At 36.2% G+C, this 19,932-nt stretch overlaps 1 protein-coding gene across 1 annotated transcript; it reads right to left on the reverse strand.

Moving 5' to 3' along the window:
* Positions 1–79: 79 nt before the first annotated feature.
* LOC101736546 (alpha-tocopherol transfer protein-like) lies at positions 80–15,989 on the reverse strand. The gene is made up of 6 exons (XM_004931310.4): positions 15,191–15,989; positions 11,631–11,784; positions 8,886–9,009; positions 7,804–7,938; positions 1,502–1,715; positions 80–428 (listed from the first exon to the last, which is right to left on the reverse strand). The coding sequence occupies exons 1-6, from the start codon at positions 15,348–15,350 to the stop codon at positions 277–279; spliced, it is 939 nt and encodes a 312-aa protein (XP_004931367.1). The 5' UTR covers positions 15,351–15,989; the 3' UTR covers positions 80–276.
* Between the last annotated feature and the right edge of the window lie 3,943 nt (positions 15,990–19,932).

Below are 19,932 nucleotides of genomic sequence, written 5' to 3' on the forward strand. Positions count from 1 at the left end.
AATATATAATACAATATTTGTCCGTCTGAGCATCACCAAAAGAATACTTGATTCATATTTATGACATAAAATTATCTCGTTATTTAAAATTTCTTTATTTACATTTATTCACAGTAACCTGAGTTTGCGGCATTCGCACCTGGCCATAACTAAAAAAATACATCTACACCGTTCACATACATTTTAATTCGAATATATTATTATGATAGCTGTCGGAACACGCAGGCTTAAAAGAAAACAAAACGCCAATGCAGTTTTTCTTTGTTTTGTTTTGTCTCAATCAACACTTAATGTTCTGAAAGTTCCCGGCAATCCCATTTCTTCATTCTTCAAATCATCCATTCTATACGCCTCGTTGACCTGTGCTTTGTTTATCTCGCGGAAGAATTCTGAGGTCTCCTTCGAGCTCAACAGGTCGATCCAGTCATCTGAAAAGTAGTAATTAAAAATTGTGCGCCATCTCGGTAGAGCTGACAGATGTGATACATTAATATTATTTTTTACAGTAATAACTAGATGTATAAAAGGATAGTTTACAACAGGAAAAACATATGGCATAATGAAAATGTGTGCTTCTGTATCTTTATATATATAATTCTACTGTGCGTATGTTCCTGAACTCCTAAACAGCTGGACCGATTTGAATGAATTTTTTTGTATGCGTTTGGGTGGCGCCCTGGATGGTTTAGATTCACAAATCAGCCCGGCAGATGGCGCAGCAGTCGGTATCTAAGTTATTTATCTATAATGCAACTAAACGGCTGTATCGACTTGAATGAATTTTTGTGTATGCATTCATAGGACGTAGTCTGTCGGGTCCGCTAGTCATAAAATTATTATTCAGTATTTAATAAATTAAATTCTCACGCCGAGCGAGTGGGAAGAGAATCGTACGGTCACTTGCGAATGGCGATGCGTCGCCACAACGCACATCCTGATACATATAGAATGTATATATCTATCTGCTACCATTCTCACTATCTTCTCGATTAGATTCGTATTAGTCTAAGGCAGCGGTAGGGGAACTTTTTTAATTATTACCCCAAAATATTTTTGTGTAAGTTGATATTAACCCCATGGCGAAGAACAAAAAAAAAAAAAGAAATCGCTTCTTTTTAGCATCTTTCATATTACAGCCCTCGTGATAATTTTGAAAAGAAAACGATAACTAAAAATTTAATTTAAACATCATTTATTTAATTTATCAATGTAATACCTAGTAATATATAACGGTAATAATAGTAATATATGTATTATAATATACAGTTGAGGAGTTTTATTTCGTTTCATCGAGTTTGAAATCGCAACGATTCTAAAGAAGTTTCACTTCAATATATTATACTTTTGTACTCACAAAAGTTTCATTTTTACCCCCCAAAATTTCATTTTACCCTATTTGGGGTAATTTACCCCGGTTCCCCGACCGCTGGTCTAAGGCTTACTTAAGTAGGTGATGTACACGATTTTTAAGTAATATGTTTCGTAATACTTATTCGAGTACCTTGTATTTCTTTAAGCGATCGTCCAGTCCCTCCCAGCTCTTTTGGTAACCTATCCTGAGATATTACTTCGTGTAATGACTCCAACGTTCCGTGAACTCTGAATCTGGCCACCAATTTTGGATTGAATAACGGTGTTATTATTCTCAGCAAATTCTCGACTGCCTTCGATGAAGTTATTATATGGATTCCTTTGAGCCTCGCACCGTAGCCGGACTGTGAAAAAATTGTAAAAAATATTCCAAATTTTCAATGTACATATACCTATATTATATGTATTTCATTATTCATCATATCGCTCTTATAGAATTAAAGTGGCTTAGACCAAAATTCTTGTTTTTTAGTAAACGCAAAAAATGTAATTTAAGAATTGTAATTTTTCAGTTACGATTTTAATATTATAATTTAAACCTTAAAGCGCTTACCTTAAAGTTTAAGGTATACGCTTGATTTAAAAGAGACGGAAAGTGGAGTGTCTATTTCTAGGCTTAAATTTTAATTTAATTTTGAATTAAAAAAAAAAACAATGTTATAAACTCATGGAACACATGTTTCGAAGTCATTTGAAGTATAAATGTCATTTTCTTTAAATTTTTAGTTAGGCCACTTCAATTCTAAAGATGCGATATTATATCTATATATAAAAAATTAATTGCTGTTTGTTAGTCTCGCTAAAACTCGAGAACGACTGGACCGATTTGGCTAATTTTGGTCTTGAATTATTTGTGGAAGTTCAGAGAAGATATAAAAGCTAGATAAATATGAAAATGCTCGGAATTAAATAAAAACAACAATTTTGTTTTTCCTTTGATGTGTCCCCCGTCGGACGGATTCCTTTTGTTTGTTTGAAGTTTATTTTATACAAAAGTTTAGGTATTTTATTTATCGATTGAGGCACTTCGAAGTTTCTTTTTTTTTATGATTGAAAGATTACTGGTGGCCCGGAGGCCTTTCCAGCTTCACCAGAACAGGTGGGCGAGCAAAGGCTCAGCCAAGAGGGATGGGATTTGCTAACAACTGCCCGAGCGCCTCCGAAGGAGACCTAACAACTCAAGAGCAATTGCTTCGCGAATGAATCTACTACCGGATCGGAATCGCGACCAACTGAGAAGATCCGGCGAGAAACTCAGCGGGCTGATGCATGGGTTAGGTTGCACGTCGACCTCTTTGTCGAGGTCGACGAGTACGGTTACCGGGGTCCGCTACGAAGTCTGCCGGGTCAGCTAGTATGCAATAAATATTTCAATTTCTAAAGGTTTTAGGTCATTGTTGTTGTTTTCTCTGTTATGGAATCACAGAAACAAGACATCCCTCGTGGATAGACCAAGAGTGACCAATATTTAATATTATAAGTATGATTATCCAGATTATCTCAATCTAACTGTACGCGGCGCGGGAACTAGCTCTCCCTCCGTCTTTTGTTCAGTGGAACTTACCTTAGAGTACGTCCTACTAATAGTATTTTTTTTATTTTACGAGATAGATTTTTTTATTACATTACGTTCTTCATAGTATGATGAATGTTGAAAACCGTCCGCGAGCACTTGTTGAGTACGTATTTGCAAAAGAAAATAATACATGTACACATATATATTTCCTTACGTGAATAGGCATGATGACAGTAGTCAAGTATCGTCAAAATATTGAACTGATCTAATGAAACAGGATTCAAGGATATTGAAAAATGTTCATATTAATGACGAGATTTGTTAAAATAAATCTACAAAATACAACAATCAGCCATGATAGCTTAAAAACCAATCAGAGTGAATTACGTCACGCCTTAGTAAACGTCATCTTGTTTCGTTTGAGCTTACGCGCGATTACTGCAATTTAAAAAAAAAGGGTGCGTGTACTTATGTACGCGCGTAAGAAGTTATACTTTATTTTTATTAAAGTTATTTCTTTTTTTTTTTAATATTAAATAATTAATAATAAATATTTAACGTTAATAATTTAATAATATTTAGTATGAATTATATTAAATAATAATTTTGTCATTTATATTACTAAAAAATGAATGCTAATAACACTTTTTTTTACGAGTGTACATGCGCGAAAGTTCACCTGCGGCTATATTCAGTTCTTTTTTATTCTTTTTTTTTTATAAATAATAAATAAATATTTACTAACAATCACGCCACGTTAACTGGTCCCATGATAAGTTCGTAAAGAACTTGTGTTACAGGTACCAGATGACGGAAATAAATGTAAGATTTTTATTATACACATACATATATTTAATATACATCCATAACCCTGGAAAAGACATTTATATTTATCATACACATATCTTCCCTTGGCGGGATTCGAACCCGCGACCCCCTTGTGTAGTGATCATGTCACTTACCACTACACCAGACGGTTGTATTGTAATGAGCGATTTAGTGGGCAACTTCATTCTGTTAATTTTGTGTCACGGTGCGCACGCATCGTAAAACTTCACTCATCAATTTTTCATAACGCGCCTAAAGAAGTATAACTTCAAAAAAACTATTGTTTTCGCTTTACCTGTCGCTAAAATACATTTTATAATCGTAGTTTATCATTTCCATAACAGAAGTTGCACAAGCCACAAGAAGTGCCACAAGAAGTGCCATCAGCAAGCTCTCTAAATGGGTTATTTAATCTAATTTTCTTTAGACACATGAGTATCTTGTTAGCAGGAATATTAGTATGTTTTCTATTAAATCAATTAAGTAACAACAACCTTTGGGAACTCCAATGTAAGATCGCGGGCTCTTTGTAATTTTAAGCAAGGTACATACATTCCAGAATTTTAGATGCCTCCTGTTTTCTATCGTATTGTATCATCTCACTATAGTATAATATAGATTTAATTTGAAGAGATATTGTTGATGGTGATGATTGATTGGTGAAGATTTATGTAATGTAGATGTCCATGGCAACGTGAAATTGCCTCTTGTAACTTTAAATGGTGATGTAGAAACAGAATGGGTATGAGGTTTCAAGGGTAATGTCATCTGATTTATTAATTTATTTTCTGTTTGAACGGCTTTACTTCTGAACTTGTGAGTAATAAATGCTTGAATAGACTTATCAGTCATTCTCGAGGCAATGTTTTCTGTTAAATTTTCTTATATGTTGTTATGCAAAACTAAAAAGTAAAAATAGCAAATCATTAGACACCAATAAAATACAGAACTTAAAAACATATTTGGCTTAAACGACGGAGGGAAAATCTTCCACCGAGCGGGTGATATTGCTCGGTAGACCGACGGTCCTAATGTTGTTGTTCGGAACTTGTTATATGCGAACTTATCTTGAAAATGTCGTAAGCGAGATTCAGGCATCTGTCAAATATATTTTTTTTATGGGATTTTATGACCTGGTAACTAAGACCTTTAGGTCAAGTCTTATTTTAATTTAAATGATACGTAACTTTTTTATGTGAAAATGATATTATGAAATGAAATGAAGTTGATTATTATGAAACAGCATGAAGTGAAATGAAAACGAAATGAAATGACATGAGATGAAATGATATGGGATGAAGTATAATCTCAGCAAAATGGTGGTCATTTACTGAGATTTTATTAGTGGACTTTTTGGAGGATCCCGAGAAGTTATGTCCAGCGACTTTGTTTCATTTTCCCACATTTGTGCACTTTTACAGATATTAAACAGTTACTAAACCACCGTTATTACACATTTAAACCTGAAGAAACACTAAATAGACAAAATAAAACAAATCACACAACTTCACTCCTCGCGTTCCCGCCAAAAAGTCCTGTCAAATATCTTGCGTTGTATGATGGCTACCCGCCACACATACCTAGTTAAATATAATCTGCACTTCTTTTTACAAACAATAAATCAAACAAAATTGACAAAGTATTTAGTAGATATTTTATAATTTACTTTTTCCATAATAAATACTTAGCGGGTTAAAACTATTAGGTATGTATGATAACAGACAATGATTTTAATGGTTATTGTCTAAATTGATAAATTATGGTAAATAGTAAATGAAACTAATCTTTTCCGTTATCTATAATAATTGTAGCTGTTCGTTTTTTTCTATCTATCTGGCATTCAAATTTTGTGAGAATACAGCCTGGTTTCATGCAAACCTGCGACAGCAAACCCATTGTCCATAATAATTGACCATAGCATGTGGTAGCTGGCAAATGAATAAAGCACTCATTGAAATAAAGATTGGTTAAACTTTCCTTTTGGGTCCGTCGATTTTTGGGTCGGGGTGGGGGGAGGGAGGGGGGGTAAGGGTTTACCCCCTGCATCATTCCCACCCCGCGGAACCCCATGGTTATGAAGATATTCACGGTAATGTTTTGAGGTTAGAATACAACTATTTAGTCTAAATAAGGTTAAAATTTAGATTAGGGTCCATCAATTTTTGAGTCGGCAGGGAGGGGAGTAAGGGCTTACCACTGCACCATCCCCAAGCCGCAGATCCCCATGGCTATGAAGATATCCATGGTTAATTTTTTAGATTAAAACTGCATTATTTAGTTAAACTCCAACGGAGCTTAAGTTTGAATCGGCCTTATCTCCGGCGCTGCGGGAAGAGCAGCCCTTACGCTTTTGCGTGCCGAAGCACGGTCACTCGTGCTCCGCTCCGCAGCTTCGGCTTGATGTTCGCCTCGGCGACCAGCCTCAGCCGCTCCGCCTCGCACTGTTTCCGTGCTCCGTCACAGCGGGCGAGGACTGCTCTCCCTCCGCGCCTCCGGTTTTTTTATATACACTCTAGGGGTAGGGCAGACAAGACCAGGTGGAAAGTGGGGTGCTCTGATTCGGTTTTCGATATTTTTCGAATATTTTTGCAATTTTATTTCCAAAACACGAGCAATTTTACTGTTTTATATTTAAATCTTATTTAAAAAGTTAGTTTATAACAGAGACAGATAAAAAGACGCTATAAAAAAATGCGTCATTTCACGTTCCGTTCTACAGTATAAACAAAATTTTGTTACTTTTTGTGTAAAAAAGGCAATATAATTGCTTATTACAGAAACAGTTACAATGCACATTAATTACAACAAATTTACTATGTGAATATATTAAAATAATAAGATATATTTCGGTAAAAACATGACAAAAAATTTAACAAAATACACGCTTACCGTGAATGGAACGTGAAACGTCAAATGTGACATCTACCTTGACGATTTTTCTAATACTTACGGGAACAAAAAAAAATTATATCTCGTAAACCGTGAGTCTCCGTAACTTTAACACTACAACTAACATTGTGAACTTCCAATTCGACGGACCCAAAAGGAAAGCTTAGCCTAAAGATTACTGGTTATTCAAGAGGTAAACTGTAATCTCAGAAAATATTGAACTTATGAAATTTTAGACCTCAATTAAGGTCACACGTCATTGTAGAATTTACGAAATATGTACAAACTTACATCAAAATGATCTTCACATAAATAAATTGAAAGATTTAGACTTAAACCTGTTGGATCTCGCCGTGCAAGAGTCAACCATTTATTTCTCATTGTTTTGTTATTTGGGACGTAAACAAATTAACTTGTTCGGAGGTTTTATAGATGTATTATTGCACTGAGGGACTACACACCACTTATACACTTTTGAATTCATATTTATTATGTAAAATAACTTGATTTATTAAACAAGCATCTAATATTTACTATTGACGTACTGAAGTTTACTGAGCCGTGACGCCATGTCACTCAACAGCGTTTTAGCGCGAAATAAAAACTTTAAATTTAAATTTCATTTTATTGCATGAAAACCTTTATTTTCTACAGAAATATGATATATTTTTGATATAATACATACTACTGAATATCATAGAATAGATTTTGAAAATTAGTCATCATGCCTATTGGTATAGTTTGTGTTTTGTTTCCCTACCTATGCTGATGGCCTTGAGTGGCCATTTCAGCGTAATCCTAACAAGTAGGTGAGCTCATGAGGCTCAAGCCTCAAGAGGTTGCTAACACTAACCCAAGCAAGAGTAGTGCTTCGCAGAATCTACCACCGGATCGGAAACGCGACCAATTGAGAAGATGCGGCGAGTAATTCGTGGGCTGTGTCTGTGGGTTAATTTACTTGCCGAGCCCTTCGTCTGAAGCGACGGGTTCGACGAGAACGATGACGATGACCGGATAGTTTGTGTGATACAGTCGCATTCTTTAACACGACATCACTCCTCACTACCTCACTCCCACTCCACCTCATTCTTTACACGACGATGCGTTTGGAATGTGATTTTCGGAATAAATTATAATGAAGCTTGTACGTGATAAATTTGACATATAACATTTCTGAACATAAAAATGAATGTACTTACTAAAATAAGCGTGGAAAACTCTTTTAACTCTACCAGGTTGACGCGAGCTATTATACTCATAATGTTGATATCCCTGTAGTCAATAACTGCTCTGTATCCGTCCGAGTAATCATACATCCTGAAGTATTCTACATACTAAAAAGGAAAATATTTTTATTAAAAAACTGACGTTGCATGAGTTTTGACGGTTTTTTTAATTTAGATTTGCAAAGTTTTTTATTACGGCCTACGAACGTACGGAGTACAGTTCACCCATAATACTTGGAGCTTCTGCGGTCATCTACAGTGCGTTTCCAGAGATCTTTTTTGTCACGTACCATCCGGCTTTGGAATGAACTCCCCTGCACGGTGTTTTTACCGAGCGCTTCTTCGAACGAGGCTTGTGGAGAGTACCTAATTGCAGGCAACGGTTTGGCTCAGCACAGGGCCTTGCTGAAGTCCATGGGCGACGGTAAACACTCACCATCAGGTGGGCGGTATGCTCGCCCGCCTACAAGGGCAATAAAAAAAAAGAGTTTTCGGTAATTCTGCTATCTGCATGGCACAGATTAAATGGAATTTTGGAGATAGAGCTTAAGGTTAAGTATTTTTTTTAAAACTTGGGTTACAATGATTTCAGCCTGTCCAATGCTGAACATAGGCCTCTCCAAGTGATCTCCAGTGCGGCCGGTCCGTTGCCACCTGCATCCAACGTGACCGCTTTTTTAATGCTTAGATGGGTGGACAGGCTCACAGGCCACCTGGTGTTAAGTGTTTATTGGAACCCATAGACATCTACAACGTAAATGTACCTACCCGTGCGGACTCACACGAGGTCCTACCACCAGTGATTACGCATGGTATAATTTTGCGGGTTTGATTTTTTTTAAACGATGTTATTCCTTCACCCTTGAAGTCAACCGCGAACATTTGTTAAGTAAGTATTTCATTAAAAAAATTGGTACCAGCCTGCGGTATTCGAACACCGGTGCATCGCTACATACGAATGCACCGGGCTTCTTATCCTTTAGGCCACGACGACTTCAAACTAGCTTGGGCCTTGCAAGAGCAATAATAATAATAATAGTTGCAAGCAAACTTACCGCAATAATAATTTTGTAATAATCTAAATATGGAACTTTATCAAAGAACTCGTTTCCAATCACTTTAACTACAAAAAGTCTATTGTTTTCTTTCGTCAATTTAGGCATAGCTAGCATGCTTGTACTGTAACAAAAAACCTGTTATAAAAAATGAAAAAAAAAAAAGTGTATGTCTTACTCAGGTCGGACTGTCAGACTAACGGTCTACCAGATGTTAACTAGTCACTGTTAATAACATCAAAGAGTTAATAATAACTACATCGAGATGAGTTCAAAAAAATCTCAATTGTGTGTGTTTTTGAAGTGAAAACTTCTTTAGAATCGTTGTGATTTCAAACCGGAAATAACGACAGGTAAGAGACACAAATACAAAAATGTGTAGGATGAATGAGACAGAAATATACATACTATTTAATACAGCGCCATCTGGGAGATTTTTTAATACTAACGTGTGTATGAAAGCTCTTGTAGTGAATTTTAATTTAGGATTATACGTGAAATTAAAATATCAATTCACAGAGGGCGCTACCTTACAATTATTTACTAATGACAAAATTTTACATATACTTAAGACGTTTAGGATAATTGTATTTTAATTTTGGAAGGTTTCACTTCTACCACGTGTGAATTGCACACATGTTTTTTTTTATTACATGCCTTCCACCTTCAGATATGAGTTCTAAGGCCTCAGTATAGTTACAACGGCTACCCCACCCTTCAAACCGAAACGCATTACTGCTTCACGGCAGACATAGACGGGGTGGTGGTATCTACCCGTGCGGACAAGACGTCCTACCACCAGTAATATTTTTTTTATGTGCAATATATTTAACCGCGCTCACATCCTGCTAATTAGCAGGATGGGAGCGGGTTTATTTGGTCAACGATTATTTCGCGCAAGAAATAGATGATACTATCTACTGCTAATAGCTACTCAAACCTGAATGATTTTATTTGCATAATTTTATAGTAAGAATAAATAATAGTTTAAAAAAACTAACAAAATACGCTTTTATAGAAAATCCAACTAAAAAATACAAAACAATTTTAATAAATTTGAATTGAAAATCGTGTAAGAAAAAAAATTACTGTAAAAAAGCGTGGCGTGCTTTTTAGGACATTATCAAAATAACCCTTCTACTTATATCTGTTCATAAAATATTTATAACTACTGATACCATGCACCTTACGTTTTTTTTACAATAAAATCATTTTTTCTTATACTATTTTTATATCAATTTTATTAAAATTTATTTTCTATTTGTAGTAGGATTTTCTATAAAAGCGTATTTTGTTAGTTTTTTAAACTATTATTTATTTTTCATTTTTTAGTTGAATTTCAATTTTTTAAATTTTTTTTAATATTGAATTGTCATCGGTCCTTAATAAGTATACCAAATTTCGAGTTCATCCGACATTTTGAAGGGGGTCAAAATCATGTTCAAAGATTCCGTTACAAACTTACATACTAACATACATACGTCTGAAGATAATAAAAGCGTATTAAAAACATTCAATATATTAAAACTGAATGTTGTAAAACTGAAATTCTAACGGTTCTTTTGAGAATATGTCGTCGTCGTGGCCTAAAGGATAAGACGTCCGGTGAATTCGTGTTGCGCGATGCACCGGTGTTCGAATCTCAGGCGGGTACCAATTTTTCTAATGAAATACGTACTCAACAAATGTTCACGATTGACTTTCACGGTGAAGGAATAACATCAATAAAAATCAAACCTGCAAAATTATAATTTGCGTAATTACTGGTGGTAGGACCTCTTGTGAGTCCGCGCGGGTAGGTACCACCGCTCTGCCTATTTCTGCCGTGAAGCACTAATGCGTTTCGGTTTGAAGGGTGGGGCAGCCGTTGTAACTATACTTGAGACCTTAGAACTTATATCTCAAGATGGGTGGCGCATTTACATTGTAGATGTCTATGGGATCCAGTAACCACTTAACACCAGGTGGGCTGTGAGCTCGTCCACGCATGTAAGCAATAAAAAAAAAAAGAATATGTGTAAGACGCGGTGGTAGGTAAATCAGAACGTTTGCTGTATTGGTTTTGTTTTTGACGTGCAATCCGCTGGAAACGTAATAAAACCATCGTTAGCAAAGAGAACAAGCAAAATTACGGTTAATTTACGGTTTTATCTAAATATTTTTACTGTAATTTTATTGTTTCCGACGCCTCTTTGATTGATTACTGTAAGGCATTCTTTTTTTTTCATTTATTGATGCATACAACAAATTACAACCATAGAAGTTATGAGTTAAATTAATTATTAAATATTTAATATAACAATCTGGATTGCAATTCAAAACAGGTGCATGCAGAAAAAATATAACAAATGAACAACTCGACAATGCGACTCCCAATACCCGACGAAAATCAATGAAAATACTTAGAGTAATCATAACTCGATGGAAGGTCATATTCTATGAACTGTTTGGTACGACCAACTTGCCTATTTCTGTCGCGAGACAGTCGTGGTCCTAGTTCCGAGGGCGTAACAAAATAGAGTCATATCTCAAGGTTGCATTCACGTTGTTATGTTTACGAAATTCGATAAACACGTAACATCATCAAGTTGGCCGCGTGCTCGACTCGCTCATAATGTGATAACAACATAAACGATACATAAATAAATCTTTAATAGTGACGAACATAAAGATACACTTCTGTAGTTATAACTGCTGTGCAAATTTAAATGTAGTTAATAAAGTTTATACAAAATAAATACATACCACGAGAACAGGTTTTTAAACTCATTTCTGATATCATTGAATTCATAAAACTTCCGTAGAACAGTCCGGAGAGCGAACAACTTGTCCAGTTTTGATTTAGTTCTCTCGATAGAACCTTTGCTTCCTATTATATTCGTCTCCAAGTATATTCTTGCTGCAAAATTGTATAAGTTTGCTTAGGACGGTAGAATGTTTCGAATTGTCGCGGGTATCTACGTTAAAAACACTATTGCTTATCGAGTACATACTGAGAAATTTTTATTTCAATAAGTTCACGATATTTTGGAGCTGTTTCAAATGTCACACGCACGTGTAGACCAAGGACTACGGGTAATCCTATCCAGGATTACTTAGGAGCCCAATAATCTGCTCTTCGTTTTTGGATGATACGACATCACAATGCGAAAGATGCCATTAACCTTGAGGGATAAAGTCGAAGTTTCCATGTTTAAGGGCGTCGGCCACTAGATGGCTTCGCTACTATTAGTTCCTAATTACTCTTGTAGATGGCAGTAACATATTACCTATCCTACATTTTATTTCTAATGAAAGATTTTGTAAATTTTCAGAAACTACAAATTGATAAAATTTAATCAATTTATCTATAACAAATAAAGACTTGTAAGTTCTTTTTTGATTTTTCTATATTTAGTTATACAATACAACATTTAAGCTTAGGGGCATCCGCTATAAGATGTCGCTAGTTTCCATACCAAAAATTAATTGTCCCATACGAGCTCACAAGACGCCTTACTCTCAACGAAAGGAAGGCTAATAAATATGTATTATCAGTAATCGTATACCTGCTTACACGTCCTTACGGATCCATCAGATCCAATAACCTTTGCATTAGACGCCTTCAGGTCTAATACTAGGAGCAGGCTTAGGGACCCCGGTAACCGTACTGTCGAACTCGACAAAGAGGTCGACGTGCAACCTAACCCATGCATCAGCCCGCTGAGTTTCTCGCCGGATCTTCTCAGCGGGTCGCGATTTCGATCCGGTAATAAATTCATTCGCGAAGCAATTGCTCTTGAGTTGTTAGGTCTCCTTCGGAGGCGCTCGGGCACTTGTTAGCAAATCCCACCCCTCCTGGCTGAGCCTTTGCTCGCCCACCTGTCCTGGTGAAACTGGAAAGGCCTTCGGGCCACCAGTAATCTTTCAATCATAAAAAAAACATACCTGCTTCTTGTTTGAAACCAACGAATGAATGTAAAATTTAAATGGTAAATTCGGCATGTTTAAAAGCAAAATTACCATGAAATTGATTTTCAAAGCTTCTAATATAATACAAAAGGACATGGGCCATTTTCGCCCCAGTTACTCGTGCTCTCAAGGACACGAATGAAATATCTATAGAAAAAACATTTAATTTTTACATACTTATTATAAAATTGAAGGGTATTTTAATGGTGGGATAATTAAAATCATAAATAAAAAGAAATTAGCATGACTAAGCTACATTGATAATATTGAAGGAGCTGCCATAGGTAAAATATATTTATATTTTAAACAATTCACATTAAATCTTCTTAAAAAAGACATTATATTGCAAAAAACTAGCAGAATATATTAACATATTTAATTAATGGATTTTAAAACTAATATAAAACATTATATCTAAGAAAAATTCTATTTTTATACTTTTAAATCCGTAGAATTAATCATTACGTTGACCAATAATTATTGATCTTAAGCAAAAAAAAAAACTACGCTTGTTTAATGTTTATTAACGTTTTACATTTGATCGAAGATTTGATCAGTCGTTTTCGCACTCGTGCGCATTGTGGATATTATTAAGTGTTTCGTTGCGATATACGTGCTTATTATATTTTGTTATGCCTAAAATTAAGTCTTGGCGTTCATTGAATTAGGTCTGTGTTATAAAGTATAGTAATATAAATAATATTTAAGCTGATGATGATGTTAAAGTATAAATGTATTGACAGCAAATCATATGATATAGGTAACCTAAAAATCTTATTTTATTTTTGAAATATTTCTGTATCCCCATGAACAATATTGATTTTAATTTCTTTATAATAAAAGGGATATCTATATATACTGTTATTTAAACTTAATTTCATTACTGTCCTTGAACTTCGTTTAGTGGGCAGTGCAATGAATGGAGAGTGGCCCATGTCCTTTAGAAAAATATGTTTATAAATAATACATCATCAAAATGCGCGCGCCCGCGGGCTCCGTTACGTCTGACGGACGTCCTGCATCTGCCCGTAGGTCGTCTGCTCCCGCCTTCTAGTCCTCCGACTCTGACTCGGACATGGAGGTCGACCTCGTCCCCGCCTTATCGACGGATGGATTCACCCTCGTCCAAAAGGGTAAGAAGCGCGCCGCGGAGTCCCGAGCTCCCGCGGCTGCTAAAATTTTTAAAGCCGCGAACGCGTCGTGCCTCCGTTCTCCGACCCCCATCGCTCCCTCTGCCCGTGCCACACCGTCGCCGCGTCTAGTGGTACAAAATAAAACTCAGACACCTACCCCGGTAATCCTTCAAGAGAAGGCAGCTTGGGACCGAGTTTCTCTGGCCCTTAAGGCCAAAAAAATTAATTTTATCAGCGACCGTAATCTCGCGAACGGGATTCAAATAAGGTAATGACACCCGACGACCATAGGGCCCTCTCAAGCTACCTCTGAAACGAGCGTATAAGTTTCCACACTTATACGTTTCAGGAGGAGCGTGAGCTCCGCGCGGTCATACGTGGCATCCCGAAGGAATTAGATGCCGATCTCGTCAAGACCGACCTTCTAGAACAAGGTCTGCTAGTCAATTCCGTGCACCGCATGCACACAGGACGCGGGAGGAAGCCATAAAATATGGTTCTCGTCGCCCTCCAGCCTACCCTCGAGGGTAAGCAAATATTCAACGTTCGAACAGTCTGTAGGCTTTCCAGAATAACCGTCGAAACTCCCCATAAAAAAGGCACTCCGAGCCAGTGCCACAACTGTCAGTTGTACGGGCACTCTTTCCGTAATTGTCACGCGCGCCCTAGATGTATCAAGTGTTTGGGCGATCACGCCACGAGCCTTTGTACTCGCGATCAAAAAACCGTAAAGGAATCGCCTAGCTGCGTCCTGTGCCGTACACAGCGTCACCCTGCGAATTACCGTGGATGCCCCCGAGCCCCAAAAATAAATCGATGCGTTGCCCGCCAAAACCGTCTCCGAGCTTCCAGCCCTGACGAGGCCTCGGCACCCTCTGTGCCGAAGGCTAAGTCTGCCTTCGTCCCAGCGACGGTGCCCAGTATCTCGGCCTGGGCTAAGCCGTTGCATCGCTCAACACCAATGCACCGGACGTCTTATCCTTTAGGCCACGACGACTTCGAAACAAGTCGAATCTTATTTTCTTTCCTTTAATTAATCCTCTCGGTTCCTCGAATTAATTCGGTCCTAGATGTAAAATTCACTTTCCACTTACAAAGATTCGTGGCGGTAATTGAAGCTCTAAGTCGAAGACTCAAAAAAAAATACCAAAAAAATAATTGGATATGTTGTGTAAATTAGTATTTAGGTTAATTAGAAAACATAATTAATGAGTTACTCACGAATATCTTTCTTCAGGAAATGATTCTGTTTCTTCAGCCATTCCTCCAAAATATCGACGGCCTCATTCATTTTTCTTTCATCGTAACCGTACAACATTTGTATCTGCTGCGCCGTGCCTTCGGGAACTTCTAACAGCTTTTGTTTCAACGTTAAATACATTTCGATATGGTTTTAAGTCCAAACGTAAATTAAATAACACTAACGTTAATCAGGTAACGCTGAGAACAGGCGTATAGACGCTACCGCTTTATCGCAACGAATGATGTGATTTGTGACCTTAAAAACTGGTCGGCTACACACTTCATATCGCGTAGATACCTTAAAGTTAGACCGTAACGTTGTGAATGTTTTTATATGTCTGGGTTTCATCGGCGAACAACTAATCCGACCGCTTACTTTTTTTTTTTTGCTTAGATGGTTGGACGAGCTCACAGCCCACCTGATGTTGAGTGGTTACTGGAGCCCATACACATCTACAACGTAAATGCGCCACCCATCTTGAGATATAAGTTCTAGGGTCTCAGTATAGTTACAACGGCTGCCCCACCCTTCAAACCTAAACGCATTACTGCTTCACGGCAGAAATAGGCAAGGCGGTGGTACCTACCCGTCCGGACTCACAAGAGGTCCTACCACCAGTAATTCATTTCTTCTCAGTAATTCAGTACTTCTTTGCTTCTCAGTTTCACCTGCTCACGTTGTTTATATTCGATGCACTAGTAGTCGGAGTTACTTATTTAAACTTGGGTATATATCAAGGGCAGCCAAAGAAATAAATATTCCTAAACTCTCCTGAATATTCCTGAACTCCTGTAGCTTAAGGCGCTATTTTATACCTACTACTGCATCTTCACGAGTTTCTAGAGAAGATAAAATTAAAATTAAAATTTTTAGTGATGAGCTGGGGAAACAGATGGGTGTGGCATTACATGTCCTGTGTTTGGGATAACATGTGATTAATTACTGTATGCCAGGTGCTAATCCAGCATAAATATTTGATAAGATTTTAAATACCACACATTGCCTAAACACAGTCATAATAATTATGTTAGGGAGGAGAGAGAACGTTGAACAAAAACAAATTTTACATTATGTTGAACAAGTTAATATGTTAAATATTAAAAAAAATATTATGTTCACCTTTCCTTACTTGCAGGACTTGCCGGCAGAAAACAAAATTAGATTTAATATTCATAATGCAATTTATAATGCTTTTGATAATAATAACTGCATCTTGACATCCAAAAAATATGCATTTAGATTAATAGACATAAATAATATAATAAAATTTAGATATTTAAGGACATCAAAAAATTACATATTTAAATTAACTTATACAAATTTTAGACAAGTAACAACATCGCTACAGTATTTTATACACAATTTCCTAGCTATAAATTTAGCTAAAAAATACCTGCTTCTATTGAGCAGGAAAAAAATATGACATGTTTTAAGACTTTGGAATCTGCTTCCAATTTAAATTAATTAGTAAGACAAAGAAGTCACACTCTTGCAATTACAAATCTATGAATACAACAACTAGATTATACCCATCACAAGACGTTAGCGTTTCAATTATTAACATATTCAATTTGGTGCATCAAAATTTACAAGGGATGATGGGTAAAGAGCTAGAAATTGAAATGTTTTTAAATATACATAATATTAATGGATTCTGTGTCACTGAGCACTGGTTTAGAAACTATGAATTATTGTTTAATTTTAATGATCACCAGTTGTCAAGTTCCATCTGCAGAGAGAACGCTATTCGCGGTGGCTCACTGATTCTCGTTAGTAAATGTTTGAAATGTAAGGAACGAAAGGATGTAGTGGCCTTCTCTGTTGAGGGAATTATTGAAATTTCCTGTTTGAGCTTGAGCACCTCATTGTTGTCTGCGTCTACAGACCCCCTGATGCGTTATATAATTCTTTTGAAAATATTTTGGAAAATGTATTGCTAAAGCTTTCTGTCTCTAATAAACAATTTTTTGTATGTGGTGATTTTAATATTAATCTTTTAGAAAACACAAATACTACTATTAGATTCAGAACATTGTTAAAGTCATATAACCTCCCAAACTTATTTTTAGAGCCTACTAGAACAACGACCATATCGGCAAGATGTTTAGATAACATATTTACAAAATTAAATGTAACAGCGATTAACAAAAAAATAATTAATCAGTTAACATCAGATCATAGTGGAAAATTTGTGTCTTTTGAATCTAATATGAATTCTAAAGATAAAGATACTCTTATGATTGTTCCTATTAATAAAAAACGAATTGAGAAGTTTAGAAATAATATTAAGCAAGAACATTCAGAAATTATTTTTAACAAAAACCCAAATTTGTCATACCAGAATATGTTTGAGAGAATTAATTTGGTATTTAATGTATTTATTCCTAAAACTGTAACATTAAAAAACAAAACAGTGTTCAGTGAGTGGGCCACCACCGGAGTGTATAAAAGTAGAAAAAAGTTGTATGATCTGTACTCTGAAAAAGTTTATAATAATGATGAAACATTTCATCAATATGTCAGGAACTATTCAAAACTATTTAGAAAAATTTGTTTAGCGGCAAAATCTTTACATTAAGTGATTTCATAAAAAATTCCCCTGACAAGATAAAGATGACTTGGAACATTATTGGTAGAGAAAGTGGAAAAGTCAGAAATAGCTACCAAGAATTCTCATTAAAAATAGATGATAAATTGGTAACTAGTCATGAAGATGTGCCTAGTGCTTTTGAAAAGTTTTTCTCTGACATTCCAGTTTCAACTACCACTTCTCTAAATTCATCCCCCACAGCAGCTGAAATATTATTGCATAACCATGTCAACAAATGTAATGAAATTTTTAAATTTAAGAAAATTAATTCAAACGATATATAGTAAAAAAGTTTTAATAGCCTTAATGTAAAAAATACAGCTGACTTGTGGGGAATATCAGTAAAGGTTTTGAAGTCTGTAATAGACATTATTGCTCCTCATCTTGTTAGTATTTTTAATGATTGTATTAGGTGTGGTGTATTTCCTGACTTAATGAAACATAGTAAAGTGATTCCTCTTTTTAAATCTGGTAGTACTGATGACCCCTCTAACTATAGACCTATTTCAGTACTCCCTACGTCGAGTAAAATCTTTGAAAAAATTATTTTGACACAACTTTTAGAACATTTTAATTCAAATAACCTGCTTCATAATAAACAATTCGGGTTTACCAGGGGTCGCTCTACAACTGATGCAGGTGCTTATCTAATCAAAAATATCTTTCAGTTTTGGGAGGAATCGCATGATTGTCTTGGAATTTTTGTGACTTATCCAAAGCATTTGACTGTGTTGAACATGAAACATTGGTGAGGAAACTACATCACTATGGTATTAGGGATGGTGCATTGGAACTCATTACTTCCTATTTATCAGGAAGGATACAAACAGTAGATGTGAAAGGTAATAGATCTTCAGGCACCTTGTTGAAAATGGGTGTACCTCAGGGTTCCATTCGAGTCCTTTTTTATTTCTAATATATATAAACGATTTACCTAGTTTTATTGAGTCTCGACACGAGGTTGTACTGTTCGCAGATGATACATCTTTATTATTTAAAATTAACCGACAATTACAAGTCTATGACGAAGTGAATGATGCGATTTCGTATGTGGTTCATTGGTTTCGTATCAATAACCTATTATTAAATAGTAAAAAAACTAAATGTATTAAATTTACTTTAAAATGTATTAAATCATCTTAAAATGTGAGACAAGTGGATAGTGATGTAATTGTTTCTGAGGAATCATTGGAGCTTGTTGAGTCAACCGTATTTCTTGGTATAACAGTGGACTTCAAACTGCAGTGGGGACCTCATATTTATAAATTGGCGAGTAAGCTCAGCTCTGCACCACAAGCAAAAAATAATAATAATTGAATGTTAACAAACGCGGACACGGCTCGTTTTTCGTAATTTACTTTAGTTACTTCCACAGTGTCATGTCTTATGGCATTTTGCTATGGGGCTATGCGGCCGAGAAATGATATTTATTCTGCAGAAAAGAGCTAAACGTGCTATTTATAACATGCACTCAAGGGAATCCCTGAGGGAAAAATTTAAAGAAATTAAAGTTCTCACTATGCCATCCCAGTACATTTTTGAAAATTTTGTGGATGTTCGTAAACATATTGAGGAGTTTCCTAAAAAGTCGGATAAAAATACCGAGCAAAGCTCGGTCATCGTCTAGTGTATTGTAAAATTCGTAACAGCAGTGCGTGTGAACTACACATTTCAAAAAACGATTATTATTATTTTTTCCCTACCTATGCTGATAGCCTTGAGAGGCTATTTCAGTGTCACCCTAACGTGTAGGTGAGCTCACGGGGCTCAAGCCGGAGTGTTGCTAACACTGGCCCTAGCACGAGCAGTGCTTCGCAGAATCTACCACCGAATCGGAAACGCGACCCACTGAGAAGATCCGACGAGAAACTCAGTGGGCTGTGTCTATGGGTTAATTCGTCGAGCCCTTCGTCGCAAGCGACGGATTCGACGAGGACGGTGATCGGTGCTTGAGGTACCTAAAAGCACCGTTAATGGATCGGAAGGATCCGTAATGACGTGCTTTGGGCGACGTCGACTGTTTACCATTCGGTCTACAGGATCGGGTATGAAACGATTATACTTACAACACCAACTTCCAATTCTGGCTTAGTGACCAGAGATGGATCTTGGCCTCCGAAATGAGATGAC

This window comes from Bombyx mori, chromosome 7 (genome assembly GCF_030269925.1).
Source record: "Bombyx mori chromosome 7, ASM3026992v2".
NCBI classification, from domain to species: domain Eukaryota; kingdom Metazoa; phylum Arthropoda; class Insecta; order Lepidoptera; family Bombycidae; genus Bombyx; species Bombyx mori.